The sequence below is a fragment of the Hyla sarda genome, chromosome 8 (genome assembly GCF_029499605.1).
Source record: "Hyla sarda isolate aHylSar1 chromosome 8, aHylSar1.hap1, whole genome shotgun sequence".
NCBI classification, from domain to species: Eukaryota; Metazoa; Chordata; class Amphibia; order Anura; family Hylidae; genus Hyla; species Hyla sarda.
Window position 1 is genome coordinate 215,458,188 of NC_079196.1, and position 23,118 is coordinate 215,481,305.

The 23,118-nt window shown below is 44.8% G+C and overlaps 1 protein-coding gene and 1 long non-coding RNA gene across 7 annotated transcripts in view; one reads left to right on the top strand and one right to left on the bottom strand.

Moving 5' to 3' along the window:
- CACNA1H (calcium voltage-gated channel subunit alpha1 H) overlaps positions 1 to 16,706 on the top strand; it is a 531,346-nt gene extending 514,640 nt beyond the window's left edge. For 3 of the 5 annotated variants that reach the window (XM_056533793.1, XM_056533795.1, XM_056533797.1), the window contains 7 exons: positions 2,491 to 2,569; positions 8,278 to 8,399; positions 12,244 to 12,567; positions 13,049 to 13,195; positions 13,503 to 13,683; positions 14,428 to 14,612; positions 15,086 to 16,706. In XM_056533793.1, the coding sequence (XP_056389768.1) occupies positions 2,491 to 2,569; positions 8,278 to 8,399; positions 12,244 to 12,567; positions 13,049 to 13,195; positions 13,503 to 13,683; positions 14,428 to 14,612; positions 15,086 to 16,270 (2,223 nt within the window). In that variant the 3' untranslated portion in view covers positions 16,271 to 16,706. The remainder of the gene's footprint in view (positions 1 to 2,490; positions 2,570 to 8,277; positions 8,400 to 12,243; positions 12,568 to 13,048; positions 13,196 to 13,502; positions 13,684 to 14,427; positions 14,613 to 15,085) is intronic. The other 2 variants (XM_056533794.1, XM_056533796.1) reach the window with 2 other exon arrangements.
- LOC130283975 (uncharacterized) overlaps positions 1 to 23,118 on the bottom strand; it is a 157,098-nt gene that overhangs the window by 102,145 nt on the left and 31,835 nt on the right. The window lies entirely within an intron of this gene.

Sequence of the window (23,118 nt, forward strand, 5' to 3'; positions counted from 1 at the left end):
ATCCTGTACCCCAAGTGTCATCATCCTGTACCCCAAGTGTTATCATCCTGTACCCCAAGTGTCATCATCCTGTACTCCAAGTGTTATTATCCTGTACCCCAAGTGTCATCATCCTGTACCCCAAGTGTTATTATCCTGTACCCCAAGTGTTATCATCCTGTACCCCAAGTGTCATCATCCTGTACTCCAAGTGTTATTATCCTGTACCCCAAGTGTCATCATCCTGTACTCCAAGTGTTATTATCCTGTACCCCAAGTGTCATCATCCTGTACTCCAAGTGTTATTATCCTGTACCCCAAGTGTCATCCTGTACACTGTGTCATTATTCTGTACCCCAAGTGTTATTATCTTTTACCGCAAGTGTCATTATCCTGTACCCCAAGTGTCATTATCCTGTACCTCAAGTGTCATTATCTTGTACCCCTAGTGTCAGCGTGTCATTATCAATAGTCTAAATACTGTAAGATTTCCAAGTTACAACCTTCTTCCGTCTCCGTCCCTGCACCACCATAAATAGTCACATGGAGTAGAGGTGCAGAGTGTTGACACAACTTAAGCCAATAGTAATGTAACTGTTGCCAACACTTATTCTGACCCTCACTACTCCTCTATGGAGCCTCGTGCCAGTATCAGGTGGACACTTCATAAGTTTGAGTTCATTATCATGCACGGATGAGGATGTCTCCACGGCTGTCATCTTTCTTCAGAGTCCTTGAGCCGACCTGCTAGTTCGCACTATACAACTAAATTAGCTGTGGTAATAGGACATCTCTTGGTGGCTTCCCTCAATGAATATCAAGTGACTGGAGACGGACGAAGGTTTGCTTTCTCGGCACTCATCTTATTAAGAGCAGCACAGGTGAAGGAATATATGACAGCTGTCCTTCACTCACTGGGGATGAACTCCTCATATCCTGAAAATGAAACTTCGACCTCATCAGCAGAAAGTTGACCGACAATAAGTTCTGTCATCCCCTGGGTCCTTCGTGACTTCTTTGTCATCCAGTCCATTTCCATCTTCATTTCCTGAAGTCTTAATCCGATCTGGCCAAAAAGTTTGCAGATATTAATAATATAATAAGAAATGAACCTTTTGTAATTGGTGTAAACTTTTTAGATACTTTGTAGGGTTGGTGAGATGCCGGAGATTGGGGGACTTAAACTTTTTGATTCATTCTGTTGACCATTGGCTTTCCACACTTTCTCGATGGATCTTAATATCAGAAAGATGAAGGTGTAACAGGAAGGGAATGGCTAGGGGAGATAAAGAACTTGGAAGGTGTTTTGAAACTTTGACCTGGATCAGTGGTCTCAAACTGTGGCCCCCAGCCGTTGGTTGTCTGGGCATGCTAAGAGTTAAAGTTTTGCAATATCTGTGGGGCCACAGTTTGAGTGAGACCTATGACCTGGATGAAAGAAAGCTTAGCTACGAAGACCCTTCATTGGGAACTCCATTATAGTCTTCGCATATCCACAAAGATTTCTCCAAGGTGATGTGCTGTCATTTATTACATGATTTAAGCCAGTTGCAATCTTCTAAGGATGATCTACTGTGCCAGTCTATAAGGTTAACCAAGTAGTGGCTTGTCATTGGACATCTCCAGTGGCATTTCAAAAAGTTTACCCATTTCTGAAGGTTTATCTACCAATGCTTGGTTGAGGTAGTGGAAGTTTCCAAGGTTTACCTGGAGTACCTGTCATCAAACCATATTTTCCAATCCAACTCAGATTATATTCCCTAACTACTCCGAACACCCCTCTTGTCCTTAAATTTTTTTTCCGAGTTCTGAAAAGCTCTATATCATACCTTTCCCCTTGCTCACATTGTGTGAGCTCCCGGCAGGAAAAAGTGGTCGTTCCCCAGCAGATGCGACGTAGCTGAAGCCAGCTATAGCTGTTCCTCACCATGCCCCGCACGCACTTCCTGAGTTTGGTCTCTGCCAGGCTGGAAGGAGACCAAACTAACTGTTTGATTTACACAGGGAACAGAACAGAGCCACCTAGTGGTTGTTTTTTCAATCACATTAAAAACATATACAGTTTGAGAATTTTAACAGGAAGTAAATAGCAAAGTGTCTTATAAGTACATAAAGAACAATATATTAAAAGTTCAGTTTGGTGACAGGTATTTTTTGACGTAGTCCACCTTCTAGGACAACACCTAGGCCAAGCCTTGACTTCTCAATAATGATCTGCTAGTAAGATACCCAAGTAATGATTTACTATTATTTTACAAGGTTAACCAATAGGTAATTCTATATTCCAAATCTATAAGGGGGGATTCTAAAAGCTGACTAAGAAGTGATTTACCAATAGGAATGTACAAGTGCCGGTATATTTCATGTGGATGACCAAGTAATGATTTTCCAAGATTGACCAACTAATAATTAGTTGACCTTCTAGGCTACACAAAACTATGTAGGTATTGTAGGAGTTCTTAACAGTACATGACAAAGTGCCTTAACATTGCCTTGTTTCTTCTTCGACAGGTAGGAAACCTTGGACTTCTCTTCATGCTCCTGTTTTTTATCTACGCCGCCCTGGGAGTGGAGCTGTTCGGAAAGCTTGGTAAGTGAGCCAAAGATCTCAAAAATCTTGGATCCAACTTGATAAATTGTTGTGGCAATACTAAAAAAGTTTTTGCAAAAATAGTTTGAACTGGCCTGGGTTCAGTTCTATCAGGAAACATTCTCTGATCCGCAGATTAGGAGCCACATCTGCTCACTATCAGTAGATATTGCAGAGACTGTTGACATCTGAGATTACTCACAGCTGTTGACTGTTTCCACGAGGTTCATGGAACGGACTTATCAATAAAATCCTTTAAAGTGGGGCCTGTCACCATAAAATCACTTTTCCTAATAAAAAAAAAGGACATTATGAGGTGGAGGCCACAATTCCCCTTCAGTAGCTCAATTCATGTTTGTTGTAATACAGGAGGCTACGTCAAATAACAAATATGTTTGTTTAAAAAAAATCCATTTGTTGATGGGAAGTCCTACAACCCTATAATATCAAGAGAAGAAACAGGTATTTCATGGAATTTTAAGCAGTAATCTGTAAGCACTGGAAGCGAGCAGATCATGGGCCAGAGGCGTAACTTGTATCTTCTGGGCCCTGATGCAAAATCTGTAACAGGGCCCTAGGTGCCAATTATAATACTGGTCTCTTATGGGGAATATGTTCTTTTGGGCCCCCTAAGCCACTAGGGTCCCAGTGTGACTGCTACTTCTGCACCCCCTATAGCTCTATTGCCCTGTCATGGGCATAGTTGGCCTAGAATAATTTACTTGAGTCCAAATGATTATACAAAGTAGACAACGCGTTTCAGAGATGGACTGAATTTTTTATCAGGTTATACAGGCAATAGAACGATGAAGTTCAACGTCGTACTAATTTGCCAGGTCTAGAAGGATCAACTTGAATCCTGAGGAGCTTTAGACAATGCATTTTTGGCGTCAGACTGGCCAGAAGAGGTCACAGATGATAAACTAATCCATGAGAACTGTATACAATGTAGACAACGTGCTGTTGGATTGTGTAATTTATCATGTTGACCAGGTCTAGAAGGATGACCTTGAATTCAGAGGAGCTTTATTTGAAGTAGACAAAGCATTTTGGGGTCAGACGGACTAATACTTTATCAGACCACAACAGGTCAAGAGCTTGAATCCAAAAGGACATACAAATGAGACTGTGTTTCGGTGTTTAACCAATGACTTTTTCAGGTTGTACTGGGTCTAGAAGGATGAACTTGAAGCCAGAGGAGCCTTATACAAAGTAGACAGTGCATTTGGGTGTCAGACTGACGACTATTTTGTCAGGCCATAACAGGTCAAGGATGATGAACATAAATCCAAATGATTTTTGAGACAAAATGAAGTAAAGAGGGAGGCACTCACTTCCCATGATCCGTCCTTTATTTTTAGGGTAAGCGAACTACATGTAAGGATGCCAAACAGACAGAGACAGGTGTAGTAACAGCTGTTTCACTTACCCAGGGGCGTGAAATGGCTGTTACTTCACCTGTCTCTGTCTGTTTGGCATCCCTGCATGTAGTTCGTTTGTACCGGGGGAAAAAAGACCGATCAGGGAGGTGAGTGCCTCCCGCTTTCCTTCATTTTGTCTTGTTGATGTAGATGTTCTCTTTTGGGATTCGAGCACCACGACGATCAGGTCTTTGTTCAGCTGTAATATACGATATCTGAGGGGCAGGGTTGCAATGTGTGCAGGGCTGTGTGACCTCTTTCTCTATAGACTGTGTTTGCCAAATTATTTTTATATTCTGTAGATATAGTGACTATGTAGAGCATTTTCATGTTGCACTGAATATGATATATCAGGGTCTAGAAGGATAAACCTGAAGCCAGAGGAGCTTTATACAATATGGACAACACTGATTGCTTCATCAGGTTATGTTGACTCTAGAATAGCAAACTAGAATCCAGAAGAGCTGTATGCAATGTAGACAACACGTTTCGATGTTGTACTTTCTAGTTTATCCAGCCGTGCTGGATCAGCTTTATTCAAATTAGGCAATGCATTTTAGGCTTGTGCAGGCTACTACTTTATCCAGCCATGAATCCAAATGAACTGATCACTTTATTGGGTAATACTGGTTATGGAAGGATGAACTTGAATTTGAGAGAACATTAAAGAAAGTAAGACAAAAATAGAGAAACAGAAACATAGCCGCCCATCCACCATTTGTGTCTTGATCTACTTGCTTCTCAGCATAATTTCAAAAGCTAACAGGTTGTTATTATACATTTTGATTAAAAAAAAAGTACAAGTCCCCTTGCCACATCAAGGCCGCCTAATCAGAGTGGGTCCCTAATCTAACACTGGCGTAGCGCCGGGCACCAAGCCCATAGAGGGAAAGACCCAGTTGCCAGGCAGCCCCACTGGTGCCCAACCAAGCCCCTGGCTCCAGGCCACATCACTCCGTAGACAAAGCATCACAGAAACAATGGCCGCCACAGAGCACCACACCAGTGAGAACACTTACCATGTGCTCCCTGCCAGAGGGCTGGGAGAATGCTAGGAGGAAACCCTCATGCAGTCTCCTGCTAATTAAAAACACCTGGTCCGAATGGGTGGAGTGGAGTGCCGGCTATGAAAGAGGGAACAGACTACAAATGTGAAATGAAAATAGAGAAACAGAAACATAGCCCCACATCCACCCAGTCCACTGGGTCTCTCCCCCTATAGGCTTGGTGTCGCGGAGGCAGTGATCGCTGCCCGATGCTATGCCAGTGTTGGGTTAGGGATCCACTCTGACTAGGTGGCCTTGATCAAAATGTATAGTAACAACCTGTTAGTTTTTGAAATTGTGCTGAGAAGCAAGTAGATCAAAATACAAATGGTGGATGTGCGGCAGTGTTTCTCGATTTTTGTTCTACATGAAAGAAAGTAAACAGTACATTCGGGGGGTTACACCAACTAACTTTATTGAGCCATAGCAGGTAAAGGATGATGAACGTGAATCCAGATGTGTTTCACGCAGTGTAGACAACGCGTTTCAGTGAGTGTCGGATTCAGATTGTGCTAATAAAGGCCGTTCCACCTGCCCCTTTAACTCGTAAAATGAAACAAATGATTCAGTTATTAAGTGTTAATTGAGGCAAATATTTAATTGATTAAAGCTTTGGATATGGATGAAGGAGAAAGTATAAAACACGTCAAGCACAAAGACCGAGGACGACCGAACAGCTTCATCTCATCGGTTTTCTCCTGTTCGGTGCTACCCTTCATTGTCCTTAATTATTGACAGCCTTCTGAGCTGCTCCCTCGGCGGACTCCTCTCCCGTACATTTATAGTCTTGACAAATAAATAGCTCATTACCGAGCTGGCAAGAACCGTGTCTGCCTGTCCATAAAGAAAGCTTAACTGAGCCCTGGAATATTAAAGAGGGACCCTTTACTTTGCAGTTTGGTTTTATTAGGGTTTGCAGAATTTGGGAAAGAAGGTGCATCTACCTCCTGGCCCAGGCCGGTCGGTTCAAGCGAATATAGAGGACAGCAAATCCCGGGTATTAATTACACTGCAGATTTATGTCATTGATACATTATCCATCTGTTTGCTTTACGAGTCGCCCCGACCGCCAAGAAAAACCGGACGCTCATAAAAAAAGTCACATATATGTCTGTGGTTATAGAGGAAGAAGCTAAAGCTATGGTAGCTGCAGAGTCTGACCCTTTAACTCTTTCCACGCCAAAATAAGGGTTGCTAAGATACATTGGCCCTGCTGACTGTATCATACGTGATAGTTATACGTCAGGATACCAGCAAAGAGGTACACTGACATATACTGTGGCGTACTTGCGGCGGGCCCATTGAGTTTAACAGTACAAGTGGTCCCTCAACATACGATGATAATCCGTTCCAAATGGACCATCATTTGTTGAAACCATCGTATGTTGAGGGATCCGTGCAATGTAAAGTATAGGACAGTGGTCTACAACCTGCGGACCTCCAGATGTTGCAAAACTACAACACCCACCATGCTGGGTGTTGTAATTTTGCAACATCTGGAGGTCCGCAGGTTGAAGACCACTGGTATTGGAGGTTAAACTCACCTGTTCCCGCCGCTCCGGACCGTCACCGCTCGTCACCGCTGCCCTGGATGTCGCCCTCCATCGCTGTCGCCGCGTCCCCAGGGTGTCCTCGACGCTCCGGCAAGGCCTCTGCTTCCCCGGCATCCTCGTTCTCCATTGCCGCTCTCACGTCGCCGTCATCACGTCGCTCCTATTGGATGACGGGACGACGTGCGCAGCGACGTGATGACGACGATGGAGAGCGCTGACGATGCAGGGGATCCTGACAGTACAAAGTTTCCTAAATAAGTAATGGAGCCGCCCTCACCTTGTGTCCTAAGGAGCAGGTAACCCTGGTACAGGTAAAGAGTACAGAACATGTAATACCTCCCTGTACTGTAGGGGGCGCTACCAGACACCAGTCAGTGCATACACTTCAGTAATACAGGTAAAGAGTACAGAACATGTAATACCTCCCTGTACTGTACGGAGGCGCTACCAGATACCAGTCAGTGCATGCACTTCAGTAATAGAGGTAAAGAGTACAGAACATGTAATACCTCGCTGTACTGTAGGGGGCACTACCAGACACCAGTCAGTGCATACACTTCAGTAATACAGGTAAAGAGTACAGAACATGTAATACCTCCCTGTACTGTAGGGGGCGCTACCAGACATCAGTCAGTGCATACACTTCAGTAATACAGGTAAAGAGTACAGAACATGTAATACCTCCCTGTACTGTAGGGGGCGCTACCAGACAGGAATTCAGAGCATACACTTCAGTAATACAGGTGTTTTACCAGTGAATGTCCATTCTGATTGGTCGGTTCTTCCGGCCATTGACACGTCTCACAGATCTGGACTGTCTGTACATTGTATGTTGAGTCTGGTTTCAAGTTACAATGGTCCAAAAAAGACCATTAAAAAGCAGGGTGGATCAACTCACCAGCTGTGTATCCCGTCCACGACACAGCAGGTGCACGGCAACACCAGAATTCAGGAAGAGAAACAGGTAGCCAGCGTGGAATAAGTATAAATTCCCATTTATTGAATAAAATCGATAACACAGGTCAGCAAACAAACATGACGCGTTTCAGGAGTGTACCGCCCTTAGTCATATAACAAATGTATGACCATCTCTCTTATATATATCGGAGAAGTGATCCGGAACAGGTGAAAATATCCTATATATATATATATATATATATATATATATATATATATATATATGCTTATATTTTGTGGCTATGTTTAATTAATTATTTAATATTACTCATACGGTCCTTGTCATTACATCTTTATCATCTTTTTAGTGTTGGGGATTCTTGCATATTTATGTATGTATATTTTTACACTGTGGTTTGTAAGGGGTTAAGTGATCCACGTGAGGTGTATGTTTCACCTGTTCCGGATCACTTCTCCGATATATATAAGAGAGATGGTCATACATTTGTTATATGACTAAGGGCGGTTTTCGCCTGAAACGCGTCATGTTTGTTTGCTGTCCTGTGTTGTTGATTTTATTCAATAAATGGGAATTTAAAGATGGCTACCTGCTTCTCTTCCAAAAAAAGACTATTGTATGTTGAAACTATTGTATGTTGAGGCCATTGTAAGTTGAGGGATCACTGTATTGTAAGTAACACAGAGGCTTGCTGCCACCTGTGGTCTTTAGTGGTACTGCATGGTTAATTCACCTACACAGGGTAAATAACAGAATTTCGTTTTCCTTCCAGTGTGCAATGAAGAAAACCCCTGCGAGGGTCTCAGCAGGCATGCCACATTCGAGAACTTTGGAATGGCTTTCCTGACGCTTTTCAGAGTGTCAACGGGAGACAACTGGAACGGTATAATGAAGGTAATACGCAGCAGACGTGGCGGGAACTAAGGAAGACATGATCCCAATACAGCAATGTTTTCCAAACAGTGTGTCTCCAGCAGTTGCAAAAAACTACAACTCCCAGCATGCCCGGACAGCCATAGGCTGTCCGGGCATGCTGGGAATTGTAGTTTTGCAACAGCTGGAGACACACTATTTGGGAAGCCACTGCAGTACATGGAACATTTCACAGCACAACCATTCTTCACCAAGATCTCTGATTGCTGTTAGCGATGGAAATGTTTAACCGCATTCCGATGAATGTATTGATATTAAGCCTTGCAGTTTGTTACAATGTATCAGCGAAGTGAGTCCAGAAGGTTAGTGAGATATTGGCCCTCATCAAAATTTCATAAATCTCTTAATTTCTTTTTGTGTAGTGAATTTCTATTGAGTTTTTCCTCCTATTCAGGAATGTGCTTTTCACATGTTGGTAACTTAAAGGGGTTATCCAGGAAAAAATCTTAATCATTTCAGTACTTATGAGCTTCTGAAGTTTAGGTTGTTCTTTTCTGTCTAAGTAATCTCTGATGACACGTGTCTTGGGAACCGCCCAGTTTAGAAGAGGTTTGCTATGGGGATTTGCTTCTAAACTGGGCAGTTCCCGAGACACGTGTCATCAGAGAGCACTTAGACAGAAAAGAACAACCTTAACTTCAGAAGCTCATAAGTACTGAAAGGATTAAGATTTTTTAATAGAAGTAATTTACAAATCTGTCTTTCTGGAACCAGTTGATATTTAAAAAAAGTTTTTTTCCTGGAATACCCCTTTAAGGTGCATCGGACATGCACCAGAGTGCGCCCAAATAACCAGGCAAACGCCTTATAATTTATTAGACTCACAGGAGAAAAAAAAAGACACCAAAAACCGAGCAGAAAATTTTATAAATGACTTGGGTTGTAAATAAAAGTAGAAAGTATCGAAAGAAAAGGTTTGGCACGCAACGTAAATTAATAGAAGGAAATGCATTTCCGCATACTTTTTTTTCACCCCAATTTTTATACAACCCAGAGAGTCAATGAGGTTTATTGTGGTTAGATGTCTTATGGGACTAATACATTGTAACGAATGGTCAGCTGTGTGAAGCAGGGCCGGACCTGACAAACGCGGCAACACTCTGGGTGTATGGAGCTGGCTCCCGACTCCTGCCCGCTCCGTACTCTGCGGCCCCCGGCTGATTTCAGTAGCCGGGGGCCGCTGATGCATCACTGCCGCTAATATCCAGCATGCGGCGCTCAGCAGTCTGTATGGGGCGGGTTCCAGAATCCTGCCCGCTCCATACTCTGCAGCCTCCGGCTGTTCTCAGTAGTCGGGGGCTGCCGCTAATAGGATCGCCGCGGCTTGCTATTAACCCTTTAGATCGCCGCAGACAGCGGTGTCTATAGGGATCTGTGAATGCTCCCTGGTGGGCCGCGCGATCGCGGGCGGGCGATCCACGGTGGAGGTAGCCGGAGGGCTTACCTCTGCTTCCTGCTGTCCCGTGGCTCTGTCATTGATAGAGCCTGGCTTGACCAGGCTCTATCAATGGATCGCAGATCAATGAACTCTATTGATCTGTCTGAGGAATCTAATGATTCCTCCTAAAAGTCTAATAAAGTGTGTGAAAAAAAAATTAAGTTTTAATAAAAGTGTAAAAGACATTGTTTTTGAGACAGAATCGGGATATATCGCGATATATCGTCCCGTAAACAGAATCGGGATATATCGTATCGTCATACGTGTATCGCGATACGTATAGTATCGCCAAATTCTTGCCGATTCACACCCCTAGTACTAAGTGCTTAATTTAACTGCAGTGCCTCCGCAGGGGAAATTAAGCATTACATACTGTCTATTAAAATCAATGGGTTTTCTGGTAATGCAGGACAGGACAGGTCCTCCAGAGATGCTCTTTGTATCCGCTTTCTATTCTTGCCAAGAGATGAGGGTCGTAAGTTAGAGAACCCCTTTATTAACTCAAAATTTCCTAAATAGGTGAAAAAAAATTGGTTTTCTACACGGAGAGCCCTTTTAAAGCTTTCTCCTCCAGCAGGAATATATTCCCAGCTCTCTTGGCAGAGATAAGCAGAATATTTGTACAATGTATTTTGTTACTAAACACTGGGGGGATGAGAACATACTGACATAATGAATATTTACCTATAGACACCTCCACATCAGGCGGCTCGGGATGAGTCAGATACTGGCGTCATCCATGGCAGAAATCCAGAGAGAGGACCCCACCGAGAGGGAGTTACCACTATGTTCCTAAAGAGAACATGCTCAGCTATGCGTATTATATCAGTATATAGAGCTGAAGTGTTAATAGCGTATTGTGACAAGGGTTTAGTATATTGCATTTATAGTATTGGAATATATTGTGTGTTGTTATGTTTTAGTTAGTCACTGTTTTCCAAGGTAGGAGGTAGGCTGACGTGTGAATGATGTTATGGAGCTTCTAGGGTAGAAGCAAGCTAAGGTCACTGAAATGATGTAACTGGGCATCTAGGGTAGGGGTAGGCTGAGGTCACTGGATTACTAGGGTAGGGGTAAAATTATGTCACTGGGCATCTAGGGTAGGAGTAGGCTGAGGTCACTGTGCATCTATGGTAGGGGTAGGCTGAGGTCACTGTGCATCTATGGTAGGGGTAGGCTGAGGTCACTGTGCATCTATGGTAGGGGTAGGCTGAGGTCACTGGATTTCTAAGGTAGGGGTAGGCTGAGGTCACTGGATTTCTAAGGTAGGGGTAGGCTGAGGTCACTGGATTACTAGGGTAGGGGTAAAATGATGTCACTGGGCATCTAGGGTAGGGGTAGGCTATGGTCACTGTGCATCTATGGTAGGGGTAGGCTGAGGTCACTGGATTTCTAAGGTAGGGGTAGGCTGAGGTCACTGGATTTCTAAGGTAGGGGTAGGCTGAGGTCACTGGATTACTAGGGTAGGGGTAAAATTATGTCACTGGGCATCTAGGGTAGGGGTAGGCTATGGTCACTGTGCATCTATGGTAGGGGTAGGCTGAGGTCACTGGATTTCTAGGGTAGGGGTAAAATGATGTCACTGGGCATCTAGGGTAGGGGTAGGCTGAGGTCACTGGGCATCTAGGGTAGGGGTAGGCTGAGGTCACTTGATTTCTAAGGTAGGGGTAGGCTGAGGTCACTGGATTACTAGGGTAGGGGTAAAATGATGTCACTGGGCATCTAGGGTAGGCTGAGGTCACTGGATTTCTAGGGTAGGGGTAGGCTGAGGTCACTGGGCATCTAGGGTAGGGGTAGGCTGAGGTCACTGGGCATCTAGGGTAGGGGTAGGCTGAGGTCACTGGATTTCAAGGGTAGGGGTAGGCTGAGGTCACTGGATTTCTAGGGTAGAGGTAGGCTGAGGTCACTGAGTTACTAGTGTAGGGTTAGGCTGCCTTTTTTCAATAGGGTCACTAGGTTAATAGGAAAGGTAAAGGCTGATTTGTCTGTGACGTCACTAGGTTTCCAGGGAAGGGATTGGCAGCTTTGTCTATGATGTCACTAGGTTTCATGGGAATTTATTGCCTACTTTGTCTATGATGTCACTAGATTTCCATGGAAAGGGTAGGTTTTCAGAGAAGGGATCATCTTGTTTATGATGTCACCAGATTTATAGAGAAGGGATAGGATGGCTTATCTATGATGTCACTAGGTTTTTAGAGAAAGGGTAGGCTGCCTTGTCCTTGGTGTCAAGGTTTTTTAGGGAATGGGTAGATTGCAATGATATTGCGATTATTAAGGCAGAGGCTGTGAATAATGTCTTCACTGGAGAGAACAAGACTCCCTGACATCAATAAAATATTTACATGTGACTTTGTCTTCCCCCAGGACACACTCCGCGAATGTAACAGTGAGGACAAGAACTGCCTCAGCTACCTGCCCCTCATTTCCCCGGTCTATTTTGTCACCTTCGTCCTCATCGCCCAGTTTGTCCTAGTTAATGTTGTGGTGGCCGTTCTCATGAAGCATCTAGAGGAAAGCAATAAGGAGGCCAAAGAAGACGCAGAGATGGATGCAGAGATTGAGTTGGAGATGTCTAGAGCGGTCACTCCAGTCTGCCCCATAGTCCCGCCGACCTTAGATGGCAAGGCAATTGTTGGTGGTCCAGGGTCAATGAAGAGAGAACTACCAGTGCTGCTGAAACAAGCCAGGGTAAGATTACATAATGTTACGTGTGCCCTGGTGTCCCTGAGGGGGGCAGAAATCTGGTCTGGGATAATTAAAGGGAATGTGTCACAATGAACAAGCAATCTGATCTGCGGGCAGCATGTCATAGAATTGAGCGGATGGATATATAGATTTGTGGGGGAAGATTCACTATAATCTCTGCTCATTCTAGCTGTAGGAGTCCAATGAGTGGTGCTACTCAGTGTTTGGCAGCCTTCCCTTATGACTTGAGCAATCACTGATAAGGACTGCCCCCTGGACTCCTGAGCAGGATTTGAAATAATAAAATGACAGCTCTGCTGAATCTTTCCCTGTAAAACAATATATAGAAATCTGCTCAGCTCCTCCCACTCTTCTGGACTGCATGTTCAATGGGACCGGTTCCCTTTAAGTTCCAGTATGATCCTATTGTCCATATACTACTCTGTGCTAAATTCATACTTTTTTCCCTAATTTTACACTAAAGGGGGCACTGAGCCACGAGAATGTGACTCTATTGATTCCTGATACACTGGATGGTTCAATTCTGAGGAAAGAGAAAAGACCAGGCTCCCCTGTGCCCTGTCAGCAGGCCTTTCCACTTGCCCTCCTGCCCTGCAGCTATGGGCCTGAGGTGAATCCCCTGCTCTCTGTCTATATGTCCTGTGTGGTAACTGCAAGCCGTGCTGTCCGTGGCTTTCTTGCCTTTATCTTCTAAGCTCTTCTTTCTCCTCACGTTCGGGGGGGGTGAGGGGTTCACAACTTTGCAGATATAGTTAGCTTCATTGATAATTGTGCAAAAGGGAAGATGGCTGCTCACCAAATAAAGCCGCTGAGGATCTGTGTGCAACTTGCTTCGCTGACGTTATTTTCTATGGTCAGAGGTCTCAAAAAATTTGGAAAAATTGAAACATGGAGCTGATGGTCTGTCTCCTCCACAGGATGGTGATGTCTACAGGAGGGATGGAACCGGATCCCAAAACCTGCTGACGGTCAAAAAGGTTTCCGTGTCCAGAATGATGTCCTTGCCCAATGACAGCTATATGTTCCGTCCTGTTTTGCCAGCAAAGTCATCATACCCCCTTCGGGAAGTAATGGCCTATGAGAACAGCCACCCAGAAGGTAAGATGATGCTATACAACCTCAAGTCGTCCTTTTAGTTTCTTTAGCTTCATATGGTGTACAGAGAGAATAGGGAAAGGTCTATAGCAACAATAAAGAAAATTAGGCTTCTTTCAGCAGCTACTTGACATTGACCACACTCCCAATCACTTGGCTTAGGAGGTCCTCTTATCCTCATCTGTTTTGTTGACGTACATTGGGGCCACAATGGAGACCACTTCTCTGTGAGGTTCTACCCAGCCAATAAAAGCTTGAATGGCTGTCCTCCGTCTTTATGTTGTGTAGGCCTTGAGACTGAAGTTAGCCATACAATTTCAGTTATCATCCAAGTGACAGCTATTGCAACATCCCCCCCCCCCCCCCATGCACATGTCCTCTATTGTCAGACATATTTGGTGGTGGCTTGTCTCTCTAGAAAAAGTATCGGGCATGTTAAAAATAAGCATGAAACACACGTCAGCTCATAAACATTAGATAGTTGGCCAATCCTTCCAAGATTAGTGGGTTCCGCCAACCTAAAATCTTTCAGACATGTTTAGCATATGTTGGCCAAACTTGCTCATTTTCGTAGGATGGACTAACCATCTAATGTGTATGGTGGCTTGCCAACTCTTTCCTGACAAATGATGTTGGGACAGAGAAGGATCAGGCATGTTAGATTTCAACTGCCCAATCCTTGGAGAAGATGATATCTGGAAATGATCCTCGAAAGTGATTGCCCTTTCTCTCATTTCCTTACTGTAGAATCACTTCTGTCAGTCCATTCCCAACCAACTGAATCTGGCAACTCTCTGAAAACACCTGTGGACCGACAGCCTCTGCCATCACCGAGCTGCCATGTGGATGCTGAAGACATGCCTAAAATTCCACCTCCACGCCCCGCCTCCAGATCACCCAGTCTGAACAGATTGCTGCGACGGCAGGTAACGGTGAATATTTGCATATTAAACATATATATCTTAAATGCCCTGAGAGCTGCAGATTTAGGGGAGGAGTTGTAGGTTCACACCAGCTGGAAAGCCACCATCAAGGACCACTGCCGTAGCTATGTATGTTGGGGGGTCTAATTTCTAAAACAACAGGTCTCTAGTGCTCTAAAAGGGCCCCTATAGCTTTTAGCTCAAAGAGAGCACCCCAGAGCTGATCCCAAGTTTTAAAGGGGCATTCCACTGGCCAACGTTCGGAAGTAAATGTTCCGAACGCTGTTTTCACGCTGCAAGGGTCGGCCACACCCCTCGTGGCCGACCCCCGCAGCGCGAAAACAGCGTTCGGAATATTTACCTCCGGACGCTGGCTCGTGGAGTACCCCTTTAAACAATATTTTAAACAATAATAGATTGGTGTAGTGTTACATACCAGTTGCATTTTCATGGATATCTTCACATTTATGTTTGTCTTCTAGGAGGCCGTACACATGGATTCAGTTGACTTTCAGAATGGGGAATCCAAGGATAACCTACAACTCGAATCGTCAGAAACTTCCAAGCTGAAAACGCCTTCACCTAATAACCTTGTTCCTAACTTGCTCTGCCCAATGCCCTTATCTCGGCAGGGAACCCCGCAAACTTCTCCCAAACTATCTCCCCACCACAGACATTCCAGCGTCCGTACTCGCAAGCATACGTATAGCCAACACAGTATTCCTAGTCGTCCTTCAAGCATGAGCAGTGACAACACGAACCCAGACGAGTCTACGCTCGAGTCCTCAGATCCAGCCGATGAAGAGGTAAGCCACATAAACAGCTTGGCCACTGGTTGGATAGGACAGTCCAACCATCGAAGTCACTCAGTTTCTCCATTCATCTCCCAAGTTTCATCTCCTCCTCCTTCTCCTCCACTACTTAAGAACTGCAATAGCACATTCAGCCTGGTTGGGACCAGCAGCAAAGACTTGAAGAAGTTCTACAGTGTTGATACTCAAGGATTTTTAGCGAAGCCCATATGGGCGGAAGACCAAAGGAGGCACTCGATCGAGATCTGCCCCTCCATCGATGACGATGGAGATTCCTGCTTTGATCTATCCATGGATGACAAGCATGACTCTTCTATTCTCATACGGTCCGACCCAGAGTACATCAATGGGGTTCGAAGGAAGAAGAAGATGAGCCCGCCTTGTATTTCTATAGATCCTCCCATGGAGGAAGAGAACGGCACAGCTTCACGTACCAAAGCATCGGAGAACAGCATGATGTTACGGAGGCGGACACCTTCGTGTGAATCCACCGCATACAGGGACTCTTTAGACCTTAGTGACAGCCAAGCTGTAGAGCAGCAATCGAAAGCCGAGAGGCGGACCCAAGCACCTTGTCGCAACGAACACTTGGTCATTCCAGGCTATTCTTTCGACCAGCTGGAGTCAAACAGCTTCTCTGAACTTTTAACCGAGGGTGGATCAACTTCTCCATCCGTGGTCATTATAGACTCCAGGCCTGACACGGGGGCGTTAGAAATTAAGCAACTAGACCATCTTCATAGTAACAATTCTGACAAGAACAGAGATTTTACAGAAATTAAGAGTTCTTTAAAAAACCCTGCACTAGTCGACGCTTCTAACACATCAGGCGAAGTGACGGACAAACCGTTATAGCTTTTATGGATACAAGGGCTTGTGACATTGAACGAACCACTGGATAGACGGGTCTAAGAAAGCCCCTTTGGGTGTTTTAGGGTTTTCAATAAGCGGCTAGGGAGGGTTTCATATTGGAGGATAGAGAACGCCTAATGGTTTGAATTTAAGAAAAAAAATAATAATAATAATAAAGTTTTTGATTTGTTTGATTTTATAAATGAAATACGGAGATAACTTCCCATATAGCCTCAATCACATTGATTCGAGTTTTTTATTTTATTTTAATGGTTTTTTCTTTTCTTTTTTGTTTTTGTTTTTTTTGGGGTTTGTTTTTATATTTTTAATTTGGCACTTTTTTATTGTGCAGAGACACAGTATGCAGAAGTGCTGACAGATGAAGACTTGTACAATATCTGTATATCAGCAGTATAAATAAAATAGAAATAATGTATTTGTGGAAAGACGGCGTCCTTATTTTTGCGCTCTGTCTGCTACATTGAATCATGCAGAGTTCTGCAGCTTTCTTACAGACTTTGAGGGGGAACTTATTGTTTGTGTATTTGCAGTGATTGTTGTATGTCATGTCTACTAGGGATCGACCGATATTGATTTTCTAGGGCTGATACCGATAATCTGTGAACTTTGAACCCGATAGCCGATCACTTATACCGATATTCCGGTATAAATTATCGGCTATTTCTCAACCGGGGATGGGGGAGGCAATGGGGCAGTGGCGGTTGTCTCTGGCCGGGAGACGGGGCATTATCGGCAAGGTAATGGCCGATACCGATAATGTCCAAAATCATGAATATCGGCCGACAATATCGGCCAAACCGATAATCGCTCGATCCCTAATGTCTACACATCCAAATAGCGCACATTCTTCATAAATAGCTAAACAGCATAGTCTCTATGGAAATTTCAGCGTGTGGTCTGGGCTAAAGTGAGAATGCGTAAAAATGTGCAAGATTTGCGCACAAATTGCCACATTGGATAAATTGGCTACAAATTGCTGCATTCGTCTTAAAGGGGTACTCCACTGGAAAAAATATATATTTTATCAACTGGTGCCAGGAAGTTAAACAAATTTGTAAATTACTTATTTTAAAAAAAAAATGTAATCCTTCCAGTACTTATCAGCTGCTGTATGATCCACAGGAAGTTCTTTTCTTTTTGAATTTCCTTTCTGTCTGACCACAGTGCTCTCTTCTGACACCTCTGTCCTTGTCAGGAACTGTCCAGAGCAGGAGAGGTTTGCTATGGGGATTTGCTCCTCCTCTGGACAGTGCCTCCTCCCATAGACTTGCATTGTGCAGGCGTGGCGTGACGTCACGACCCAGAGTCCAATCCAGGATGTATAGTACTTAAAATTAATAAAAGCATTACTTAGTCTCTGGTGGTTATTAGTACCTCCTACATTCTTGGTAGTTGGTGGTCTATACAGAGTCCAATTCAGGGTGGATAGTCCCTAGTGAAAAAGGGATATAAACAGTTTTAAATCCATGGTGGTTAGTGGTAAAAGAGTCCAATCCAGGGTGGATAGCCTCTAGTGGACAGTGATATAAACAGTGTCTAATCCCTGGTTATTAGTAGTACTTTGTACATTTTTAGTGGTTGGTTGGTCTTTAAAGTGGTACTCCACTGCCCCAGCATTCGGAACATTTTGTTCTGAACGCTTTGAGCAGGCGGCGGGGGTAGTGATGTCACAGCCATGCCCCTCGTGACGTCACGTGACGCCCCCTCAATGCAAGTCTATTGGAGGGGGCGTGGCAGTCGCCACGCCCCCTCCCATAGACTTGCATTGAGGGGCGTGGCATGACGTCCCGAGGGGCATGGCCGTGACTTCACGACCATGCCTCCCGCACCTAAATGAACGCTGGGTGCAGGGGTCCCCCAGCAGCGGGACCCCACGATCAGACATCTTATCCCTTATCCTTTTCATAGGGGATAAGATTTCTAGGAGCGGAGTACCCCTTTAAAAGGGTCTAATCCAAGTTGAATGGTCCCATTCATTCTCGTAATGGTACCAACAGCCTCTAAGGTTGCTTGTGTATACGACACTGGTAGTCAAGAAGCATTTTGAAAGCCCTGGCGCCTTTTTTTGTCAACCAGCAAAACAGAGGACCTCCAAAATTAAGATGTGACTAATCTGATAGCCCAAACGAGTAATCATTCCGCCCGCTGAAGCGGAGTTTATATTTGGTCTACCATACGTATGTTTGTCATCCCGGCCTGGGCACCTGGCACTTCAGCTCCATCAGTTACTCTGACAAACATGCCATGTCCGTGCTCAGTCCACATCCTCCTGACAGGTAGTCATTAGGGAGAGCTCCAGCCTTTTATGGATGATCTGCATTAGCGGGAAATTGATTCTTTCTGTCTTTATTAGATCTCGGTGTTCTGCACTTATGTGTTTACTTTGTTACGGCTCTATAAGCCGGACATGTGAATACTAGATGCTAATTGTGCTGCCCGAGAGGATAGACTTTAATGCTGTGTATATATATATGGGCATCATGTTAGAATATCCACAAGGGGTGTTATGTAATCTACTCTAGTGAACCCAAATATACAGCAAAAAAGTTTTCAGACGATTATACATTTTTCTTTACACATTTTGTTATGTCATGGCCTTGTGCTAAAGTAAAAAGTTCTGCACTTATTATCCCATAATAAGAATGTGAAAAAATAATTTTAGAAATGTTTTCAAATTAAAAATGAAAAACTAGAATTTTTCATGGATATAAGTATTCGGACCCTTAACTATGACACTTGATCTTTATCTCAGGCTCCTCCCATTTCTCGATCATATCTGAGATGTTCCTCCACCTTGGTTGGAGTCACCTGTGGTAAATTCATCTGATTTGACAAGATTATGGAAAGACGCCACCCTGTCTATATAAGGTCTCACAGCTGACAATGTATATCAGAGCAAACACCAAGCCATGAGGAGGAAAGGACTGCCTGTACAGCTCAGAGACAGGATTGTGTGAGGGCACAGATCTAGAGAATGAGACAAAAATATTCCTGCTGCACTGAAAGCTCTAAAGAGCTAGATAATTCTTACATGGAATAAGAAGGAACAAACAGGACCCTTCCTAGAGCTGCCGCTCCACCAAACTAAGTAATCGGGGGAGAAGGGCCTTGGTAAGAGAGGTGCCCATCACCTGCCCAATACCATCCCTACAGTGATCATGGTGGGGGCAGCATCATGTCTGGGGGAAACCAGGGACTGCCCATCACCTGCCCAATACCATCCCTACAGTGATCATGGTGGGGGCAGCATCATGTCTGGGGGAAACCAGGCACTGCCCATCACCTGCCCAATACCATCCCTACAGTGATCATGGTGGGGGCAGCATCATGTCTGGGGGAAACCAGGCACTGTCCATCACCTGCCCAATACCATCCCTACAGTGATCATGGTGGGGGCAGCATCATGTCTGGGGGAAACCAGGCACAGCCCATCACCTGCCCAATACGATCCCTACAGTGATCATGGTGGGGGCAGCATCATGTCTGGAGGAAACTAGGAACTGCCCATTATCTACCCAATACCATGCCTAGAGTGAAGTATGGTGGGGGCAGAATCATGTCTGGAGGAAACCAGGCACTGCTCATCACCTGCCCAATACCATCCCTACAGTGATCATGGTGGGGGCAGCATCATGTCTGGAGGAAACCAGGCACTGCCCATTATCTGCCCAATACCATCCCTACAGTGATCATGGTGGGGGCAGCATCATGTCCGGAGGAAACCAGGCACTGCCCATCACCTGCCCAATACCATCCCTATAGTGATCATGGTGGGGGCAGCATCATGTATGGAGGAAACCAGGCACTGCCCATCACCTGCCCAATACCATCCCTACAGTGATCATGGTGGGGGCAGCATCATGTCTGGAGGAAACCAGGCACTGCCCATCACCTGCCCAATACCATCCCTACAGTGATCATGGTGGGGGCAGCATCATGTCTGGAGGAAACCAGGCACTGCCCATCACCTGCCCAATACCATCCCTACAGTGATCATGGTGGGGGCAGCATCATGTCTGGAGGAAACCAGGCACTGCCCTGATCCAGAGCTCTGGACATCAGACTGGGGTGAAGTTTCCCCTTCCAACAAGACAATGCTCCTAAGCACACAGCCAAGACAACACAGGAGCAGCTTAAGGACAACTCTTTGAATGTTCTTGAGGGGCCCAGCCAGAGCCCGAATGGGGAACGTCTCTGGAGACCAGAAAATGTCTTCCACCGACCGTCCCCATCCAACCTGACAGAGCTGGGAGGATCTGCAGAGAAGAATGGCAGAAAATCTCCAAGAAGACTGGAGGCCGGAATCACTGCCAAAGGGGCTTCAACTAAGTCCTGAGTAAAGGGTATGAATACTTATGTCACTGCAAGATTCTAGTTTTTCCTTTTTGGTAAATTAGTAAAGATTTCTGAGTCTGTTCTCGCTTTGTCATTATGGAGGATTCAGCGCAGAATAATGGGGAAACTTTTTTTTTATTTTTATTTTAGCACAAGGAGCAAAATAACAATGTTTCTGCGGACGGCGGAATCTGGAAATTCTACTGTGTGCAAGTGCAACAGAATCCTATTGAAATCAATGGGACTTTGCTGCAGTAGGATTCCGCTTGGGAATTCTGCCATGTGAACATAGCCCTCTATGGGATGTTAAAAAAAGTATTCACTCCTTACCTCCTCAATTAAATCTACTTGTCTTGCTGAAAATTTTTTGATGGGTGGATAGATAGATATGAGATCGATAGATATAAGATAGATAAATATGAGATAGATATGAGATAGATAGATATGAGATAGATAGATATGAGATAGATATGAGATAGATAGATATGAGATAGATATGAGATAGATAGATAGATATGAGATAGATAGATATGAGATAGATATGAGATAGATAGATATGAGATAGATAGATATGAGATAGATAGATATGAGATAGATAGATATGAGATAGATAGATAGATATGAGATAGATAGATATGAGATAGATAGATATGAGATAGATAAGCACTTGAGAAAGCCAGCGTGAGGCTGGAGAAGCATGGTCTCTCACATCATGGAATAGATCCATCTTTTGTTTATCTACCTGTGGTGTGCTGCCTATATTTTCCCTTGGGGGACCAGTGGGCCGAGGTTCAGAACATTCGTGCACGCAGAATCCTTCTTTTTTATTTGTTACCTGAGGTGCTGTTTCTATTGGATATTTAGATAGATATATAAGGGGAAATTGAAGCAGCTCAACCCAAGAAAAGGAAACAGTGCCAGGTGCCAGCAGGTCGTTGTCCCAGGTTACGGGTCAAAATGTAGATACGAAAATAAGAAAAAAATCTGCAGCACTCCAAGATACGGTGCAAAAAAGGTGATAGATTTATTAAACTAACGGCATAGCGACGTTTCGGCTGCCCACTTGCAACCTTTTTGAAGCTTGAGAAAGGCTGCAAGTGGGCAGCCGAAACATCGCTAGGCCATTAGGCTAATAAATCTACTACCTTTTTTGCACCGTATCTCAGAGTGCTGCAGATTATTTCTTATTTAGATAGATAGATGGTTGGTTTTGCACATTTAATAGGAGATGGTCCTTGTTAATCCGGAGCAGAGAGTTGATAGACGGAGCTCACACCCCATTACAATACTTGAAGATTGGGTTCACAGACCCTCATACAGTCAGCTGTGTGCACCATGCAGACCACCAGCTCCAGCCGTCACGTCCCCTCCCATAGACTTGCATTGATGCATCACTGAGAATGGAAGTAGTGTCTCTGCCTACTTAAAGGGGTACTCTGCTGCTCAGCGTTTAGAACAAACTGTTCCAGGGTTCGGAACAGTTTGATCAAAATGCTGAGCAGTGGAGTACCCATTTTAAAGGGGTACTCCGGCGCTTAGACATCTTATCCCCTATTCAAAGGATAGGGGATAAGATGCCTGATCGCGGGGGTCCCGCCACTGGGAACTTCCGTGATCTTCCATGCCGCACCCCGTTAAAATCAGTCCCCGGAGTGTGTTTGTTCTGGGTCTGATTAATGGCGATCACGGGGACGGAGCATAGTGACGTCACGGCTCCGCTCCCGTGTGACATCACGGTCCACCCCCTCAATGCAAGCCTATTGGAGGGGCGTGACACCTGTCACGCCCCCTCCCATAGGCTTGCATTGAGGGGGCGGAGCGTGACGTCACACGGGGGCAGAGCCGTAACGTCACTATGCTCCGTTCCCGTGGTCGAGATGGACTCAGCTTGAGGACCTCCAGCGGTTACGGAAGCCGCTAAAGGTGGGTGCTGCATGGTAGATCCCGGGGGTCCCCATCGCAATCTGACATCTTATCCCCTATCCTTTGGATAGGGGATAAGATGTCTAGGGGCGGAGTACCCCTTTAAGTAGGCAGAGACACTACTTACTTTCTCAGTGATGTCTTAATTGAGTATAACGTCCCAGCATTTCTTGTCTGTTCAACATGTTCCTGATGGGAAAAGAAACCAAAAAAATATTGGTCAAAAATACTGAGAGTCCATTATTGGCATGAGGTCATATGATGTCACATATCACATTATGATGCTATTATGATGTCATTTGAAATGCAGATTCCAAGGTCCCCAACCCAGTCCCCAAGGCCACTAACAGTCCAGGATTTGAGTTGTTCCCTGTTCAATTCTAATGTAAAAAAATGAAATGTTTGTGGACCTTAAAGGGGCACTTCGCCCCTAGACATCTTATCCCCTATCCAAAGGGGGTCCAGATGCTAGGGGACCACCGCACCTGGCGTTCATTTAAAACGCTGGGTAGGGGCAACGGGGGGTTGTGACATCACGGACATTCCCCTCAATGCCACGCCCCCTCCCATAG